This window comes from Drosophila bipectinata, chromosome 2L (genome assembly GCF_030179905.1).
Source record: "Drosophila bipectinata strain 14024-0381.07 chromosome 2L, DbipHiC1v2, whole genome shotgun sequence".
Lineage (NCBI taxonomy): Eukaryota > Metazoa > Arthropoda > Insecta > Diptera > Drosophilidae > Drosophila > Drosophila bipectinata.
This window is the reverse complement of record NC_091736.1, coordinates 5,702,597-5,720,205: the sequence shown is the minus strand read 5'-3', so window position 1 is coordinate 5,720,205 and position 17,609 is coordinate 5,702,597. Positions and strand designations below refer to the sequence as shown.

The following is a 17,609-nucleotide window of genomic DNA, read 5'->3' as shown; positions in this document are numbered from 1 at the left end:
ACTGCTAAACATAGCGTCAAAAGAGCGAAAAGAGACCAAAGAGAGGAAATCAGTGTGACCGCAGCAAAAAATACCGTATTTTTCGCTGTTGATGAAAGGTAATACTTAAAGACGGCGGAAAAATAACATTTTCACACTGTCTTTTGATAATAGCACGCTTTTACTATAATTTCTTAATGAAATTTGAAGATAATTAACTAAAAATCATAAGATTGTGGTATAAAAATATGAATTACAAAAATTTTAATAAAAATCTGTATACAAAAATCTTGCAGTTGAAAACTGTAGCTATTTTTTTTAATAATTTAAGCTTTATTAAACAAATATTTTATTTACCTTTCCAGCAAATTTTAAAGTATTTTCCCACAAAAGTTTAGTTCAAAATATGAAACAAAAATATGACTCCCTAAATTTAACTAGGACCTCTTTAAACAAGATATTCTTGTGCAAAATTCAATTAATCTGGGGCGCCTATTCAAAACATGTTTTTTTCAAGTAAGGAATGTAAAAAAATATTTAAAATATATAATTATAGCTGTTTAATAAACAAACAGTTTTTTTAAATTAATATTATGTTGAAAATCTTTAAAGTATGCAACAAAATTGCTTTTAAAACACAAAAATGTTGTTTACTTGACCAAGTAACTTATTTTTTGAGAAGGGGGAATTCCTTGAATGGTTTTTGATTCATGATATTTATACTTATTCATAATTATACATATATTTTAATATATCTTTAAAAATACCTATCGAAATGCATTATTTTTTCTAAAAAAAAAAAAAGTACCAAAATGTTACATTAGTTTCACTTTCATTTGTTATCATCTAACTCGGTGGAAATCCATGCACTCTCTTGGGTTTGATGTGCCATTTGTAATCAAAATATTTCTTTATTACTATATTCCCCGCTCACCCGATAAGATAACGCACATAGGGGAAAAAAAGAGTGAAATAGTTGAGCAAATCAACGCTTTTTTTATGGAAAAAATATTAGTTGCGCAGGGCTTTCAAAGCCGAACGGTTGTTGGCTCCCCCTCCCAAAAGTTAAAAAAACAATAAGCGATCGGAAAAAATTGCAACAATTTAAGTTAAAAAATAATACAACGATGACGTCACTTAGAGGCCATGTGCTTTGTTTAGTAACTGTCATTGCCCTTTTAACATTTTGGCTTCCCGAACCGGAAGCAGCTTCCATCGGTTAGTTTGTGACAGACTTAGTGACAGGTTCTACCGTTATATAACTCGATAACTTTCTCTCTTTCCGGAAGATGAGCAATGCATGCACGCGGAGAGCTGTGAGAGATGCCTGGAGGCGCACCTCGACTGCGCCTGGTGCACTGATAAGGTGGAGTAGCTGGAAAGTTTCTGGAAGTTCTGAAATTAATTATATTTTTTAATACCAGATGTACGAGGTGGGGCGCTACCGATGTCTGACACGCTCTCAATTGCTAAATTCCAATTGTAGCGAAACGGAAATATATGAAAATCAGCCGGTAGTGGATGTTCTGCAAGATAAGCCCCTAAAGGATTACGAAGCTAACGACGATCAGGCGGTACAGGTGACACCACAACGCGCTTACCTTAAGCTAGTCAAAGGTGTGCGTCCCTATTTATTTATAATTTTTATTATTTTTTTTTTGTTATCTTATCAAAAGTGTGTCACTCACGGTCTACCTTCATTCGTGTGTTTGCTTTGCTGATTTGTTCCACATCATTTACCAACATTTTGTTTTGTGTTCCTGCTTCGTCTATCAGGGTGTTGTGGTTGTCACATCTTCATATCATTGTTATTGTTTTCGGCGTGGGAATACCCCTAAATCACCCACTCTTTTTTCCAAAGAGTTCACTGAACCTCTTTGATAAGAAAATTCCTAGGATTAAAATAATAATAGTTTTAATCATAATACTACGTATGATACCTTGGAAATAGGACCTGTCTTAAGTACATCTCAATTACATTTGAATGAAGCCGGCAATCCAGCCAATGGCTGGCAATAATTCTTTGGTTAAGGCAGCTTATTAGCCAATTTGATGGCCATTTAAAAACAGATCGTAACCAGCTTAAGAACTACTGAACAGCCAGTAATTAGGGTCGAACACTGGGGTAAAAAGCTGGTTAAATTGCATTCCAAAGGATTACAAGGAAAAAGAACACTTAGCCTGGGTGTGAACTACCTCAAGTGGTAAATGAAAGGTTGCTAAACACCGAATTACAAGGCACTGAAAAAAGTTCTTAAGAAATTAACAAATAAGCCAGTTAAATTTAGGAAATTCCTTACATATTCTTATTAATAAATCTTAGAGATATTGCTCCTTTAAAGGACTTCCGTATCCATAGATTATTTACCCAGTTTTTAAAGCTTTTTTTCTCACTGCATTACACAAAAGGGAGCGAAATCTAGAGCAGACTCGTTTCCTCGTTTATGCAGATGTGTCAGCCCATAAAACAGCTCGTAAACAAGGTCGATTTTGTCCAGTGCGGATAGTAAACCGATCTATAACTTTTATCCTTTTTTTTCCCCCCCATCGCCCTTAAAGGAAACACGCAACGCATCAAGCTGAGCTACCGACCGGCACGCAATCATCCACTCGATTTGTACGTGCTGATGGATCTCACCTGGACGATGCGGGACGACAAGGCGACTTTGGAACAGTTGGGCGCGGAACTCACCAAGACCCTCAAGAACTTGACCGCCAACTACAGGCTGGGATTTGGGTCGTTTGCGGACAAGCCAACCCTGCCCATGATTCTGCCGCAGCACAAGGAGAATCCCTGCATCAGTGAGAGAGCCAACTGCGAACCCACCTACGGATACCGCCACCAGATATCCCTAACCGAGGACATTGAGGAGTTTACCATGGCAGTGGCCGAAAGCAAGATCACGGGGAATCTGGATAATCTCGAAGGGGGTCTGGATGCCCTGATGCAGGTGATTGTCTGCCAGCAGGAAATCGGTTGGAAGGAGCAGGCCAGAAAGGTGGTGATCCTGGTCACCGATGGCTTCATGCACATGGCCGGCGATGGGCTCTTGGCGGGTATAGTTCGGCGTAACGACAAAAAGTGTCATCTGAATAGTGCAGGTGAGTATACAGGATCCTTGGAGTACGACTATCCGTCGCTGGAGGAGATGTACAGAGAGCTACTCCGTCGCAAGACCAACGTGATATTCGCTGTTACGGAGGAAGTGCTGGGTACCTACAGGGAGTTGAGTGCCTTGATGCAGGAGATAAGTTATGTGGATACCCTGAGTGCTGATTCTTCGAATATTTTGGAATTGCTTAAGAAGAGGTACGATCTGACTTCTGTTAAATATTTTACCTTCCTAATCCTTCTAATATTTCTTATAGTTATGAGAACCTGATTAAACGAACTCAGTTTGCCGACAATAGTCCGGATTTCATAAAAATGGAGTACTATACCGACTGTGGTGGACAGTTTCCCAGCTTACGTAAAAGGAATTACTGCACCAATGTCAGTCTGGGGAAGGAAATAGACTTTTATGTGGATGTGACTCTCAAGGAGTATCCAGCCAATCAAGTTTATGTGAGTTAACCCAATGAAAGTCCTAAAGTATTCTATATAATCTTAAACCCTATAGACCCATAAAATTCGCATTGGCGAGGCCTCACTCAGTGAGTATATGGATTTGGATGTTGATCTTCAGCGACCATGTCCCTGCCGCGAAGAACCGGATCCGGAGAACGAGGAAGGACGTTTCAGATGCCAGAATCAGGGATACCTCTACTGCGGAATGTGCAACTGCGACGAGGGATGGACAGGCACCTATTGCACCTGCCCCACAGATGCCACCAACTTCACCACCAATGAAGGCCTGCTGAACCAGTGCCGGCAGCCCAAGTCGGATAACTCGCGATCTCCTCTGGTCTGCTCCAACCACGGAGACTGCGATTGTGGAAGCTGCCTCTGTGACTTGGGATACACTGGTGACTTCTGCGAGTGCCGGGAGTGCATCGATTGCGATCTGGAGCGCGCCGACTGCTACTGTGGCCAGTGTGTCTGCAAGTGGGGATGGTCCGGGACCAGATGCAACTGCAAAGAGGACACCGACGCTTGCTTGGGGCCCACTGGGGAGGTGTGCTCCCAGCGAGGAATCTGCGACTGCGGGGAGTGCATCTGTGAGGATCCCTATCTGGGAAAGTTCTGCGAAATCGATCCCGAAAAGGACAATAAGCTGTGTCAGTTCTACGAGCCGTGTGTCACCTGTTTGATTGAACAAAAGCAGGGCATGGGTGCCTGTGAGAACCTCAGCGAACTCTGCACCAGCTTTGATAGCCAGGAGAGGTTCACCTACTCATTCGTGTCCGAATTGGATCCCGAGCACACCCACTGCCTGGTCAGGTTGGTGAATAAGCACGGAATCCAGTGCGATAGCTTTTTCGAATATCAAGTCATCGACCATGCCAATTTCCTGACCATCCAAGCCGTAGATTGCGAACCTTTGGATTATGTAGCCTTGTTTGGGTTTATTTCGGGCTTCACTCTACTAATAGGGCTCCTCCTGATCTTCTTGGTCTGGTGGTGTATTCGGGCCAAGGATGCCAGGGAGTATGGTAGATTTCTGGAAGAGCAGAAGACGGTTGTGCGACAAGAAAATCCCATCTATCGAGATCCAGTGGGAAGATATAAGGTTCCAGAGTCTCTCAGCGATAATTTTGATAAGAATCCGTTTGCAAGTTGATTATAGATCTATTAAAAAAGTTTCTATAGGTTTATAAGATGTTATTTAAACAAGATCTGTACCAAAGAAAGGACTAATGAAGAACAAAATCTGACAAGTTTCATTATTTTGTATAATATATTTGAACATAATTTTGATTTTATACATAAAATTGGATGAATCGTTCATTAATTTGTATTTATAGTCTAAGCTATATATAACCTAAGAATTTGTTATAGCTAAAGAAGAGAGTATAGTTTTACAAGGTTTTTTTTCATTTAAGTAATATGTTTAACAATTCTTTTGAGCAAAAAGTTAGTTTTGATTTCATTTGTATATTAGTAGAAAATTATTGATTTAAGAGTTAATCGATGACTACTGGCAAAACGGAAATGCAAAATTGATCTTAAAATAAGGACTTATGTACGTGTAAGGAGGCATTACAAAAATACAATTCAATTAATTAAGGCTAAACGTTTTCCCCTTCATTCTATTTTAACTAAACGTAATATCACTAGATTTGTAGCTTAGATTTAGTAAATGGTTTCTCGCAGCGAAAAAATGCCAAAAACACGAAATTCAATTACACATGCTCGTAACTCCACGCTCATAAAATGCACACAACGTTTCACAAAACAACAAAAAAATTAGATGTGGATATATGTATAATAACAGAACTGGGCGTGGTGGAGTGGTGGAGTAGCGGGGGCGCGACCCTTCAAAGGACACGCTCCCCCAGCGACGGCGTCCGCTGGATCAGCATCGAGGGTGGCTTCGCCGGCAATGTCACGCTGCTCAGCTCAGCATCCAAGGCGGCAATGTCGGCGGACGTCGCCTTCGCGTTCGATGGCAAGGGGCTGACTATCGAGCTGGGCAGGCCTTGGGGGGAGGCGTCGGGCACCAGGCGCTTCAGCAGACCGCCCACACAGCCCCAGGGGAAGGTCCTGTAAACGAGAGAGAGAGAGAGCGATATAGAAGGTGAGCCCAGGTAAAGGTAAATATTTTGCATTATTAAAGAGAAACACATTAAAGCAAGACCATTAGGCATGGTAATGCGGTCCTGGGGAGTGCTATGATTTCAAGGGGAATTTTATACACTGGGAGCTAGTGGTTTTTGAGGGAAAATATAGTCGAATCTATCTAATAAAATATTAATCTATTTTAGACATATATGGTTATACATATAAAGGTTTTAAGCTATTCTCACTGAAATATATTTAAAGCTTTTATAGACAACTTCTATTACCTTTTATTTAAAGTGTAAGTGAGTACATGAGTGAGCAGTTTTTTTTTAGGGTAGACTGTTATTTTATTTTTGAGGTAGTAGATAATTTTGCGGTCATGATTTTCAAAAGGATGATTTTCACTCATAAATACAAGGCCGAATGTGGCCAACATTAAAGTCTCTGAGAAAGCATATATTTTTAACTATTTCCCTTATTTATAGCCAGGCTATCAAAAAAATTAAAAACAAGTTCAAATTAAAATATATACATTCAAGTCGAGAATTTCCCACTGATGGCTGTCCATTAGGGAAGTACCTACAAGCCCCTTACAACCATTATGGCGCCTAATTAAGTGCCGCAAATTATCATTATTAAGTTGAAGCGAAAGGCCATTTGTTTGCTTACCACTTGAAGGAGAGAAGGACCTTCAGGAAGCCGGGAATGACGGCCAGTTTCTCGTTCTTCTTAATGGCCACAATGACACGATCGGCCACATCGTTGGGATTCAGCGTGGGGACCCATCTGCAATCATTTACCAAGTCAAAATGTCAGTGAGAAAGAGCCCTGGTTGCACTGGGCACTTACCTGGCATTCACATCGTCGAACATGCCAGTGGCCTGGATGAAGAACGGGCAGATGCAGGTGGTACGGATGTTCGTATGGCCAAGGACTTCCAGCTCCAGCCTCAAAGCCTCATCAAAGCCAACCTGTAATTATCGATAACTCAGTAGGGGAACGGGGCGAATTGAGGCACTCCGCTTACCGCTGCGAACTTGCTGGCACAGTAATCGACCAATTTGCTAATGCCCACATGGCCGGCCAGCGAGGCGATCGTGGCAATGTGTCCTCGATCATTCTCAATCATTTTTGGCAGGAACGCTTTTGTCGTCTGCAATATTTAAATAGTGGTATTTAGCTTCCACATTCTTGACAAAGTTGTTCTCTTTCTTACCCAAAAGTGTGCCATAACGTTAACATTGAAAGAGCGTTCGATTAAGTGGTCAGGTGTATCCAAAAGATGCAGACCAGAGACAACGCCCGCATTGTTGATCAACAAAGTAACCTAAGGGGTATTAAAAAGGGAATATTAAGTAAGAGGTTAATAATTTAAGAGGTATTCTTCATAAATGTTTCATAAACTTTTCTTAATTATGGTCTCTAAGATACAAGATATTTTAAAGTCGTGGCAATAAAATACTCAGATTATTTGTAATGGCCAGTCGTTGCCGTTGCCGAAAAATGTTGCCTAAAAAATTAACATATTGCGTAAGTTGTTGGTGTGCCACTAGCACCAAAAAAACTGCCAATATTCTTGACTTGTTTGTTTTTCTGGTAAAACGATTTTGAAGGCGTTGGCTGGTCCAAGACATTCCCAGACTTTGGTTAGCTCATAACTTGCTTGATTTATGACCCGACCGAGATAGCTCAAGATTTGGTCAAGCCTTTAAGGTAATAATTTTGAATAAATTACAAGAAGTAATCAAACATCTTTGGCCCTTAAGAATCATTTCTTTATTCAAGACCTCGAATCAAAACAAGGTCTCTAGTTTCTCTATAAGCTTAGCTTCTGAAAGATTTCTCTTGCTTGGTGAAGCCAGTTTCCAAATAAGTGAAATCCTTCAAATGGCAACCAACCCAAGTCGAGCATGTCAAGGTCTAAATGCGAATATAGCCAAGTTGCTCGCCGGCTGGTTAAATAAGTTAACAACAAGTGCACAGCAATGATCCTATTTGGGGGGCGAGTTCAAGTGCAATTGGTGTGTGGGGCAGGGGCAGGTCATACATTGCGTATGAGCGATTTCGAATTTGCCTGCTGTAACCGGGCAAAAACATTTAACGAGGCGTGCATTAAGACAACAAGACAAGAGTGTCAGCATCAGCAAAAACAAAAACTAAACTAAAAAAAAAAAAAAATAAAAAACACAACAGCAGCCGGCAACAGACCATTAAAGCAAAACAACAACATTGCCAAGCCATTAAAAATATTAAATGTAATATTTCAGAGGGCCCGGGCAATAGTAAAGCCAAGAAAAAACAACAACAAGGTTCAAAACTAAAAAAGGGCTAAAAAAAAGCAACGCGTCATCTGCATAACGCATGACTTATTAAGCAGTTAAATGTTTCTTTTTTTTCTTAGTTTTTCTGCTACTGTTTTTTTGTCTTCATTTTTTCTCCCCATTTTTTTTTAGAGACTTTCAGGTTCAACGATGTGGCTGCTGTCATTATATAACTCTTTCAAAATGCTGCCTCTTGTGTTTAGTTAGTTCTTGTTGCTTTTTTATGCTTGAACTTCTGACATAATTTGTACTATTTTTTCGTCGCTTTTTAATCGAAATTATAGTTAAAGCAAGTAATTGTGGGTTTTTATTCAACTTTTTTATTTGATAGCTGACCTGGCCAAGCGTAAACAAATCTCTAATGAGGACATTAGATGCTTGTGGCAACCATTTTGAGGCCAATTACCTAAATTTCATTTAAATAAAATTGAAAGTTTTAGAGACTGTTTCGCTCATTAACAGAGCCCCATTCTATAGTTCTAATTGAAAGAACAAAAGTATCACAAGGGAAGCCTAATAATTAGCTAACAAAACAATGCTATTTTATTGAAAAAAAAAATAAAAGCTTAACCAAGTGTCAGAAAATTTCTGGCATGAAAGATAATTAGCAGCTGAGCTGAAATTAATTTGAATGGGAAGTTAATGTGTGGCAGTTGCTGGTGCATTGTTGCAACAGTGTCAGTTGCAGGGGCTCGAAATTGCCCTGGATTTTGATAAATGACCAGATCGAATGCGAAGTGGCAACCAGTTTGCAGAAGACCGGATTCGACATGGCTTCTTCGCCTACCAGATTTTTTCCTCCTTTTTTTTTTTGATGTTTTTGTGTAATGTGCAACAATTTCTCAAGGTTGCCGCAACGATGACGATGCGCTCATGCATACAAATTTTTTTTCTTTCTTTTCTCCAACCCGGCTTCGCTTTAAATTTATGACATGAATATGCATAAATGTGTTACTACGGGGTGTGGCAGCAACAGCAACAGCCACGGCAACCAAAGTTGGATGGTGCCGGCTTACATGTTGTCCGTCGCTCTGGCAAAGAAGGGTTCTGTTCTGGCCAGCATAAAAGCCATTAAACGCCCCTCAACAAACAATTATATGACGACTAGTCTGATGCCACATTAGGCGGTCGACTGTAAACAGCAATTACTTGACTTTTATGCTTCAATTGCCGCACGCACTCCCCGCGTTTTTCCCTTTCCATATTGCCGGCATAGGAAAAACGAAATGTGTAATTTATTTTTGTTACCTAATTCAAGTAGGCCATGTTTTTCCGTATTTCTCCATCATTGCCATAATAGCAATCACACGTTGATAATATAATTCCACAAAGTCCCTGTACTTACATCTCCGACTTCTTCCCTGATGACATCGGCTGCCTTGTAGACCTCCTCCTTTTTGGAAATATCAACCACATAACCTTTGCAGTAGCCGCCTGCTTCCTTAACAATTTCAACTGTTTCCGCAATGCCTGAAAGGGTTTTTTTTTTAAACAAAATATAAACAACATTTCTCTTGATTGTCACGTGATCTGGGAACTTACCCTTTTTGTTGATGTCCCAGATAATGACCTTGGTGCCCATCTTTCCCAGCCTTTCGGCCAACTGGCGACCCAGTCCATTGCCTCCACCTGTGATCAGAGCAATGTCTGAGTTGAGCTCCTTTTCGGGATAGCCAAAGGCAATGTAGTACAGATCCTGGAAGTGAGAGAATTAATTATGGTGAGTAATTACGTAAAGTTTGTAATTATTCTAGGAAAGAGTTAATTAAATATCAATTTGGAAATAGTTCAGGGTAGTATTTTGGTACTTTCCACTACAAAGATAGATGGCTAGGCCCTTCAAAAAATCCCCGAATTTTTAATAAATTATTCCCATAAGTTCTTTAAACGATTTTATGTAAATCCATTTCTTTCTCTTAATTTTATGCAAAAAAATTCGTTGTCATAGTCTTTTGTTTTCGCTACGATCGTTTCCTATATGCAAACTAAAACCGAACCAAGTCACGCTTCCGAAAATAGAGACACATCTAAAGTTTACCCAAGACACAAAAGGAAACCCAAACAAAGTGTAAAATTGTAAACAACATTTGTTCGCTTTAGCCACTTGGCAGCTGCGTGTTAATAGACCGCAATTTGCCGCCTTGAAAACCCATTGAGGGCGTTAGTAGACGACTATCTGGGTAGTGCACTTCAATTAATTGATACTTGGATATTTTTTAAATTTGCATTTATTTTTCCATGTTTCATTTTTTGTGCCAGTTTAATGTCAATAAGCTGTCAAAATTTATGACTATCACGCCTCCCTGGAGGCCATTAAAAATGCGCGCTCCCATTGCCAAAGAAAAGAAGGGAAAAAAAGAGAAAAGTGAGAAAACAAAAGACTCTGGCGGCGAACTTAATATTTAACATGTTGCACAGTAGCACTTTCTGTTGCACGCGGGGGCATCCCATAAATTTTCATGCCGCACGCGAACTTGCTGCCAGCAAATATGCCCCATCCGCTTAGGGCACCTGGCCAGTGGTAGTGGCAGTGGCAGTGGCAGGGGCAGGGTTATTTGCACCTGAGAGTGGACACCGGGTCTGGGTGCTGGGTTTGGGTCTCTGGGAGCTGAGTCCGGCAAGCGTGTCCAATTATTTTGACATTAACAATGAATGTGTCGCAACTTTGTGCTGTTTCATACACTGCCAGGGTGTGGACTCAACTACATTGTTATTAGGAAGCAATTCATTTAATTATTCAAAATAATAGACATTAATGAAAGCTTTCATAGGTCTTTGAAGACAGATCCTTAAAATCTCTTGTATATTTTCGAAGCAAAGTATCTCAAAGTATACCAGATTCGGTGTGAAATTCCTATCCTCCCTTTTCGCAAAGACTTTTCTTCTGCCCTTTCCCTTTGAAAAAAAGTGTATAATAAATTATAAAAAAATTAATCAAAGGAAACTTGTGACAGGTATGTTGGGGAGCTCGTTGTGGCTGGCAACAATGATGATGAGTGGCTTTCGGGTTGCCTCAGCTGGCCCTTTATTTTCATGTTACGGCTGCCGGCTCGTTGACAGACATTTTGTCACATAATTTAACATGCAATGCGCATTTTTCTCAGCTCATCACAAGCAGCAAGGACAGGAAGCATGCAATTATAATTCATGCATAATATGATAATAAACATAATGAGAGCAGTGATTTCTTTTCCAGTTTAAATGTGACATCAAAAAGCAAGAAAAAGATATGCAAATTAATGTTGAATTGAAAGTAAGATTGAATGATTTTGACAGATCAGATCACGGAAACTTTTCGAGACTATTGTTTGCTCAAATGTAAATTTTGCAGACACGTTTCGATTTTAGCCATCTCATCCAAGAATTTGTGTGTCTGACTCTATTTTTGTTTCCCTCCAGCCTCCAGACAGACACAAATCTGGTATGTCGGCAAAGAAACCTGCCTAGTCAGCATCAAGTTCATTCAGCTGGGCTTTCTGGTCCCCCGGCGTTTGTCGTTTGTTTATGGGGCTTTTTTTTTTATCGGTTTTCTAGCCTTTTTGGTGATTGTCAAGGTCCGACGCATTGACCTTTGTAAGATACGGAAAATCATTAAATCGGATTGATCTTGGGATGCACTGATTTTGATTTGATTGACTTGTGGTCGAGGCGTGGAAACGTTACGGAGGTCTTTGCCATTTGAGAATGATTAATAGGAAATGGTATTTTGAATAAGATATTCGACCATGATGGAGAATTTGTTATGCATGAAATTCAAAATTTACAAAATTACAAATTTACAAGAGTGGAAAATTACATCAATGGCATTTGAAATTTACATGTTAATTAAGAGTTCAGCGTTTTCATACTTTTGATTTTGAAATTTTCCATTCTTTTCTCACACATTTTGTTTGAAATAAAGTGCAATATTTCCCAGCTAACATTATTAGTGGTAACACAAAAAAGTACTACCTGTTTAGCTCATTAGAGTTGTTTAAACGTTAATTAGCATGGATCTTCAGTCGACCCCAACAGTTAGATGGAATTCTCTCGCGTCGTTGGGATTGCAAAAATCTTGCATAATTTATGCAAGCCAAATGCCAAATGGCTGATCACGGGGATAACATACTCCGCGCTCTCAGACTTCTAAGGCGTGAAGCCGGCTGGGTTATTTCCATTCCCATTCCCACTACCATCATCATCATCATTATTGGCAGTAGTAATCAAATGTTTGCACTCGGCTTCTTTTTTTTCATGTTTAGCCATCGAGAAGACAAAAGCAAATGGACAAACTCGTTTCTTGCTCTCCCGATCTCGATGCTTCCAGTTCCAAGAGAATTGCGAAAATATCAACAACCTGAAGTAGCCGCCGCCGCTGCCGTCGCCTGGTTAACATAGTTAACGTGGTTCTAAAGCTAGCCGAAAGTGAAACCGAATACCAGCCACTCAGGCTCAGGCTCTTGCCCAACCCCAAATCCAAGCTAGCTATCGCATACACTGGCACCTGGCCGGCTGCCCGACTGCTTAGCTGCCAAATTGGCTCCAATTTGGGCCACTTTATGAGTGGAGTGGAAAACAGAGAGGCGCACACACTTGCACTCTGAGTGGAGGCTCTTGAGTGAGCGCACAAAACAAAAGACTTAAGGCACGAACTTGCCACAAAACATTGTAAACGCCGCTGTTGCAATGCTTCCAATGCACAAACACTTGGCAGACGTCCGTGCCGCCTCTCATGCCCCCTGTTCCTCGCCGAGTGACCTTCTTTGCTGGATCGCTTTGAAACTAGACACAGACACCGATAGTTGCAAAAAACCAAAGCCTCACAATTATTTTGTTGCTTTTCAAACACACTTGTAAGTTAATACAAATATAATATTATTTATATTTTCAAAAGGTTGTTAATATACAATGTTTATAAGAGGGTTTAAGGCTTGATTGAATAAAGCTGTTGCTTTGGAGTTACAAATTAGTAAGCCCTATAGACAAAGAATAGCACCCCTTGATAGTGTAAATATTAATAATAAACCTGAAATTGAACCCCACAGACAACAAATGCAGCAACCACTCGAGTGCAGCGTGGTGCATTGCATTTGAAATAAGGAGGAGGGAAGTACCCCTCCGGCATACACTTGAAAGTTTTCAGCTACCTGGCCAATTGGCCAATGATTTTGCACTTTAAGTTTTGTGTTTGCTTGTCTCGGGCATTTTTATTGCAAGCGGGTGGTCGCTGTCATCGACTGCCGGTATACGGCCTTCAATGGCAATTTTCATATATATTGCCTTTTTGCGAAAAATTAACATCACAATATAGATTTCTAGCGGTGTATTTGCTTTTCACATGAATGGTGACACGCGCTCATAAATCGAACAATCGAGTTCTATCCAATCGCGAACGGCAGCAACAATCTAGAGTGACTCGAGTGGTAATTTGTCAGCCGGAGCGGATATTTGCAAAGGTGCTCAGATTCCACGGCAGCGGATATGGCTAGTGATTAGCATGGAGTATATAGGATTGGTTCTTGAGAAATCAAAAGACTTTATTAATAGTTCTGTGTCAAAAGAGTACTGCTTGAATATCTTGGCAATTATAAATCTATTAAATGAATCCTTCATTTCAGTGCTTTGTACTTGGATGTCTACATTGTGCCAGACCGACCGGACAGTTATTGTACTTTTTTGTTAGATATTATATGGCCATTGACGGGACACACCCGCCCCGTAACCCATTTTTCACTGGCTCACACACAAAACCATTCGGGCAGCCGTAAATCAGTCGAAAGCACAAGGCCGCATGCGGGTTATGAACCTGCAACCGGCTCCGACTCTGGCTCTAGCCAACTTTAAGCTAACAATTTACAATTTACGCGGAGGAGGCGGGCCTGAGATATGCTATGGTAACCCATCCAGTAGTGAGATATTGTATTTAGCTATTTGCCTTTCGGGGGGTCTCAAACACTTTCAATTTCAATTGCGTTTGGGGTTTGCAACGCACACACACTAACATAAATGAATGCCCGCGAAATTGCGGTTGGTTGTTGTGAGTGTGGGTCTTGCGGCTAGCGCAAGCAGGGCTAATAAAAACAGGCTCTCCAAGTGGCCAGCACCGCCACAAAGCCGGCAAAATGCAAAAGTTGAACTAGGTCAACAAGCCAAACGCAGCAGCGCAGTTGACAGAGCAGCAGCTGCGGTGGCAGCAGCAGGCACGACACCAGCAGGCAATAACTCTGGTTGACTTGGCTCATTACATGCCTCCCCCGGACACTTGGAAAAATATATATTAATTAAGAAATAATTTTAGAACTTTTAAAAATTCTTTATGTCTTTAAAACATCACTTAAAATAAAAATTTAATATATTTTAAAACATAAATAAATAAATAATATTTTTTTAAGTGCCTTAACGCCTAGTTGGTTCTCCGCCCATAATTTTCAACATGTAGGTGGAACTTTCAACGCAAGTTTGTTGCCTAAGTCTTTTGTTGCTGATAGCTGCTGTGAACGCATTGACATAAATCCGTCTAATCATACCTTATTGGTCCGATTCATCCGAATTACCCGCTTGTTGATTCAATCAAAACCATCAATTTAGTCAGGCCCGATCGACAAAGAGTCAGTGAGCTTGCGAGGCCTTAGAATCATGGAGGCTTGCGATTTTGTTGCACATTTACATGCAAATTCCGTTGGCTTTCTGAGTCGCTTGTTGTGCATTTGGCATGCAAATGTCAACAGTTTTTCGCCCGCCGTTTTGCCGTCTTTATTTTTATGGCAAAATGGCCCTCTCCCCGTGCACTATTCGTGCATAATGATGCCACACAACCGCAGCCGGCGCGAATAGAGATGTATACCGAGTCTATATGTAAATGCCACAATCATGCCACACATTTCACGATCATATCTCACTAGCCCTATCTGCCTCGCAGCGACTACAAAAAAGGTTTTTGCGGTAAAGTGAAAATATAATTACCACAAACCGAGACTTATGCAATGAAATTGAAATTTTTTATTGTCTTTTATTTTTGGTTATTTAAAAACCACTTAGCGTGTCAGTTTGAACTCGATATGGGTCTAATTTTTAAAATTCCCCCAAATAGGCGCAACCTTTTTGAGTGGGAGCCTACTGGCCAATAACTGAGTGACTTTATTGGCCTGTAAGCTCCCAATGACTTTATAATTTATTTAAATTCTTAGTTGTTTGATTTTTGCTTTGTCATTCAAGCGTATAATTGCAATTAATCGAGTTGACTAATTGACTGATGTCAAGCTGTGCTAGGCGGTTATTTTTATTAGCTTTTGTTAGTTTTTTGCCATTTGATTTTAAAGTTTATAATTAAAGGCAAGTTCATTGAGAATTTATGACCAGTCGATATTGTTATAGAGGTTTCTAGTTTCTAGCCAACAGGATCTGAATAGAAGATGAAATCAATAATGCATTTTATGACCCTGATATAAATATTAATTAAGTGAAAATATCCAGTACAACAACTTCATTTGCAGTCTCCAATGATCCCCTGCCTCTGCCAGATTGCATCTCAAAAAGGTAAATTCGTAAATCAAAATAAATTATCTCGCCGAGTGAGTTCACATCGTTCACAGGCTGGTTTACATCATCGTGGGGCAGTCAGTCAGCCCCTAAAGTAACCCGGTTCCTCCCTCAAGCCCACCGAGATACCATCTGAACGAGTTGTCTTCGCGAAATCTTAATGCCTTAAATCTCTTTCATGGCCCCAATTAAACGCCACACGTGCTGCCATTGGCAATGCCCATTACTTTTGGCCATATATCTCCTGGCCCAAGTGCGGACATCCTTTTGGCAGCTAATTAAATAAGTTAATCGCAGTCGTTCGTTATTTTTGCACGCCACGCGATTACCAAACCGAAACTTGAAATTCTCGCCGCGATTCTCACCGATCAACATTGACACATTTTTTCGTCGCGAGTCGAAGGTAAATGGCGTTAACTAAGTCACACAATGTTGCTAATCAACCAAAGTCAAAGCGAAGGTGAATTATTCTTTCGGCCAAAGGAAGCCAACATCCATTTAACAAATTTTATTAATCTGTTGTAAACAAAAGTGAGAAGGTCTTTCGGCCCGAGGGGCAATTAAAAGATACACAAAAGTCATTGATATACTATTCGCTTTAAAAATTAGAAACTTTTTATGGATGTATTTTTATTTGCTTGATGATTGTTTGATTTTAGAAGATAAAATAAAGTGTAACCTTAAAGGGTCAAATAAAAGATAACCTTAAACCTCAATTAAAGGATAACCCTTAATCCTAAAAAAACTAACCTGAAGGATATATCCAATGCAGCAAATGATGAACCAGGCCACATCCGCAAAGGCATCCCAGCTATTCAGAAGGCTCTCAAGCCACCCAGTGGCCTGGGGAGGAGCACTCTTCACCTGGGCAGAATGCACCGACCCATTGCCATTGGCCAGGCCATGTCCGTTGGCCAACATTTGCTGATCGTCGGCGTGCAGGTTGTTGTTGTTCTTCTCCATTTTCTCACACTGGCCTGACACTTGACTTTTGTATCAGATTATTTCCGCTTCGATTTTTATAGTTATGTAGATCACACTTTTCCAAGACACTTTTTTTTATAATTTTGCTAGCGAAACGAATGAAAAATTTTAAATGCTATTTGTTTTGGTAATTTTCGTAATTATTTCAGTTTATTTAAAATGCAAACGAAACACAACCAACCGCAAGCCAGAGCTTATATTGTTTGGCTTAATTTTGAATGTGCGTTTTTGGAGTTTTTTTTTTTTTTTGTTTTTATAATTTGTTATTGTGTTATTTGGGCTTTATTTTTTAGGTTGGGGACTCGACTGATTTTTCCGCACTGCACGTCCGCTCTCGTGAGCGAAGCAAACGATTTTGAACGTTGTGGGCTCGAAAGGAATGAATTTCGACTTCTTATTTTGGCGCGCTATTGGATATAGCCGACGCCAGCGTTGACGTTGACGCTGGCGGCATCGTCAACGTCGCTGCCGACCGCCGAAGCTTGAATTTGTGACGTCATCGAGCTTCAGTCGCAGCTTCGGCTTCGGTTTAATGTTGTTGGCTTTGTTTTTGTTTTTTTTTTGTTCGTTTCTCGTTCTTATATTCGCTTTGTTTTATTTTTATTTTAAGCCATTTATTGTTGCGCTTATGTTTCCCTCTAATTTTTTAAAATTAATTGAGATTTATGTTGCCTGCAGTTGGTGAAGTTTTTATTTTTTTCGTGAAGGACCACCTGAGACATGACTAATTGAATTTAAGTGGGCTTTGCGAAACATAAAAAATGTTATTACAACTTTATTACAACTTTGTTTTTGAATGATGCATTTCTTTATTGCATTTTTGTACTTGAATGATGCATTTCTTTATTAGGAGCTTTATTTAGAAGATATTTTTAGTTTAATGCTTTTGGATGATTAGTTTCTTAACGACTGTTTTTTATAAATATACAAAAATATTTAAATTTATTCATTATTTTCTTTAGCTGTTAATAAATTATAAAACATTAAATTGATAAGCTTATTAAAAATCCCAAGTGTTAATGTTTAAATCAATGTATTTAGTTTCACTTTCCCTTAAAATCTGATGCTGATATATTTTATTTTCGAATCTCAAGCGAGTCTCTGGCATATAAATAAGCTTTAATTCAATTTTTGGACAATTTTTA

The 17,609-nt window shown here is 39.8% G+C and overlaps 2 protein-coding genes across 3 annotated transcripts; one reads left to right on the top strand and one right to left on the bottom strand.

Moving 5' to 3' along the window:
• The first annotated feature begins 76 nt into the window (after positions 1–76).
• Itgbn (Integrin betanu subunit) lies at positions 77–5,153 on the top strand. 2 transcript variants are annotated; one of them, XM_070277753.1, is made up of 6 exons: positions 77–98; positions 1,269–1,345; positions 1,404–1,596; positions 2,539–3,289; positions 3,349–3,544; positions 3,600–5,153. In XM_070277753.1, exons 1-6 carry the CDS (start codon positions 92–94, stop codon positions 4,698–4,700), a joined length of 2,325 nt encoding a protein of 774 aa, XP_070133854.1. In that variant the 5' UTR covers positions 77–91; the 3' UTR covers positions 4,701–5,153. The 2 variants fall into 2 exon arrangements, with proteins under 2 accessions (XP_070133854.1, XP_017094933.3); XM_017239444.3 differs by lacking the exon at positions 77–98 and adding an exon at positions 997–1,197.
• On the bottom strand, positions 4,799–16,838 carry LOC108123983 (estradiol 17-beta-dehydrogenase 11). The gene is made up of 8 exons (XM_017239445.3): positions 16,231–16,838; positions 9,505–9,658; positions 9,308–9,432; positions 6,858–6,968; positions 6,669–6,794; positions 6,491–6,612; positions 6,311–6,427; positions 4,799–5,623 (listed from the first exon to the last, which is right to left on the bottom strand). Exons 1-8 carry the CDS (start codon positions 16,441–16,443, stop codon positions 5,398–5,400), a joined length of 1,194 nt encoding a protein of 397 aa, XP_017094934.2. The 5' UTR covers positions 16,444–16,838; the 3' UTR covers positions 4,799–5,397.
• Positions 16,839–17,609: the final 771 nt, after the last annotated feature.

What these genes read in the sequence shown, in the direction of transcription:
- Itgbn (XM_017239444.3), top strand. Translation starts at nt 1,107, where the DNA reads ATGACGTCACTTAGAGGCCATGTGCTTTGTTTAGTAACTGTCATTGCC. An exon ending in TTGGAATTGCTTAAGAAGAG is followed by an intron (nt 3,290 to 3,348) that starts GTACGATCTGAC and finishes TATTTCTTATAG; the next exon opens with TTATGAGAACCTGATTAAAC. An exon ending in ATCCAGCCAATCAAGTTTAT is followed by an intron (nt 3,545 to 3,599) that starts GTGAGTTAACCC and finishes TAAACCCTATAG; the next exon opens with ACCCATAAAATTCGCATTGG.
- LOC108123983 (XM_017239445.3), bottom strand. Translation starts at nt 16,443, where the DNA reads ATGGAGAAGAACAACAACAACCTGCACGCCGACGATCAGCAAATGTTG. An exon ending in GCATTGGATATATCCTTCAG is followed by an intron (nt 9,659 to 16,230) that starts GTTAGTTTTTTT and finishes TCTCACTTCCAG; the next exon opens with GATCTGTACTACATTGCCTT. An exon ending in TCAGGGAAGAAGTCGGAGAT is followed by an intron (nt 6,969 to 9,307) that starts GTAAGTACAGGG and finishes AATACCCCTTAG; the next exon opens with GTTACTTTGTTGATCAACAA.